This window comes from Haliotis asinina, chromosome 1 (genome assembly GCF_037392515.1).
Source record: "Haliotis asinina isolate JCU_RB_2024 chromosome 1, JCU_Hal_asi_v2, whole genome shotgun sequence".
NCBI classification, from domain to species: domain Eukaryota; kingdom Metazoa; phylum Mollusca; class Gastropoda; order Lepetellida; family Haliotidae; genus Haliotis; species Haliotis asinina.
In genome coordinates, this window is record NC_090280.1 from 22285842 (window position 1) to 22287880 (window position 2039).

The 2039-nt window shown below is 42.1% G+C and overlaps 1 protein-coding gene across 1 annotated transcript; it reads right to left on the minus strand.

Moving 5' to 3' along the window:
• Window positions 1–261: 261 nt before the first annotated feature.
• Window positions 262–1449, minus strand: LOC137258041 (QRFP-like peptide receptor). Its single transcript, XM_067795625.1, has one exon. The coding sequence runs from the start codon at window positions 1447–1449 to the stop codon at window positions 262–264; it is 1188 nt and encodes a 395-aa protein (XP_067651726.1).
• Between the last annotated feature and the right edge of the window lie 590 nt (window positions 1450–2039).

Sequence of the window (2039 nt, forward strand, 5' to 3'; positions counted from 1 at the left end):
AACACGATCAGCATCTACCTTCAGTAGATACAAGGCCACGCATCAAAGTCGCGAGTCTGGCCATGAAATCACGTAAGTTAATCCAACATGAAAACAGCCCTACTGCAAAGGCGAATTAATGAAACCTCGCATTTAATGTGACCTCACTTAAAGTGTGATTTCTTCCCCGTAGTGGTAAAGTAACTGTGAGTCTAATATCTATGTCAGTACTGTTTGCTGTGTGTTGTTGAACGCCGAAATGTTCCAACCGTGTCGCGGGGTCTAGGACAATACTGTCTCCACACTTTCAAAGCCACTGTCATCACTGAGGGGTATTTTATAACGAACTATCATTGTCGTTCCCTGTGATGTCCTTGTCTTCTTCACAAAGCACATACTGGCCATGGCCCGTCTGAAGCCCCTACTCAGAAAACAGTAACACAAAGGGTTGAGAGTCGAGTTGGAAATACCAAGTAATTGCACCACTGGATATATGTAATTGAGCACGAAGGTAGCATGTTTAGATTCCACATTGAAGTCCAGCCAAATGTTGACAATATAGTATGGAAGCCAAGAGAGGCCAAAGAGCGTGACAAGAAACATCAAGTTCCTGACCGTCCTCCGCCTCTGACGCAATATCCTGTCTGCTTGAGCCTTACCGGAAGATGCGCTGTCAAAGAGCGTCACATCCTCCTTCCAAAGGGTAAGTGATATTTTGATATATGTTCCGCACATGACAGCCAGGGGTAGTAAGAACTGTATTATAAACATGAACAGATTGTAGAACTGTTTGTCTTCGATTTGATTCCATTTCTCTTCACAGACCCTGGATTCAAATAGTCCTGGTATTCCCCACGTCGTTATCACATTGACAAACAGCAATGGCGACACCGCACCGAAGGACAAAATCCACACAGACACGAGCATCAGGATGACTTTTCCTCGGGTGAATAACATTTTAGCTCGCAGAGGCATATGGATGGCAAAGTATCTGTTGATACTGATAAACAGCATACTTAGAACACTGACTCCCACAGCAGTCCCTTGTAGGAAGGTGGTGACCTTGCAGAACACCTCGCCGTACACCCAGTCCCTGTAGACGTAGTTGCCGAGGGTGATGGGGATGCAGATGCACACAACAAGAAGGTCACCGATTGTCAGATTGAGGAAGAATACATTGGTGAGTGTGCGCATGCTCCGGTGCTTGGCAACGACAAGGATGACGAACATATTTCCCAGAATGCCAAACAGGAAGGTGATGCTGAAGAATATTATGAGTACAATGGTGAACGGTTCGTTGTGGCGGTATAGGTCTTTCTCCAAATCAGTGAGAAAATTGGAGTAATCTTTCATCTGGTCAAAGCTGCTAAACAGTTCCGTTTCGGAGTAATTGTCGGTTAGGTTCAAGAGGTCCCAAAAAATGTTCCCACTCATAGGAGGGGTGTTGATAGTCTCGTCCTTATCTGTCATGCTTGACGTTGATCATGTAAAGAAACTGTCGAAGTTTAGAGGTTCAGCGGTGTTTAGTCGAATGTATAAGACAACTTCATCCACGAATACTTCCCATGATCCATGAATGTGTTTTCATGATCCATAGGTGTATCTGAAACATCAGTAGAATTTATTATGCTAGATATATTAAGGGAGTGTATGGAGGTTAAACCGAATGTGTTTTCATGATCCATAGGTGTATCTGAAACATCAGTAGAATTTATTATGCTAGATATATTAAGGGAGTGTTTGGAGGTTAAACCGAATGTGTTTTCATGATCCATAGGTGTATCTGAAACATAAGTAGAATTTATTATGCTAGATATATTAAGGGAGTGTTTGGAGGTTAAACCGAATGTGTTTTCATGATCCATAGGTGTATCTGAAACATCAGTAGAATTTATTATGCTAGATATATTAAGGGAGTGTATGGAGGTTAAACCGAATGTGTTTTCATGATCCATAGGTGTATCTGAAACATAAGTAGAATTTATTATGCTAGATATATTAAGGGAGTGTTTGGAGGTTAAACCGAATGTGTTTTCATGATCCATAGGTGTATCTGAAAC

Coding starts and splice junctions, on each gene's coding strand:
- LOC137258041 (XM_067795625.1), bottom strand. CDS start 1,449: ATGACAGATAAGGACGAGACTATCAACACCCCTCCTATGAGTGGGAAC.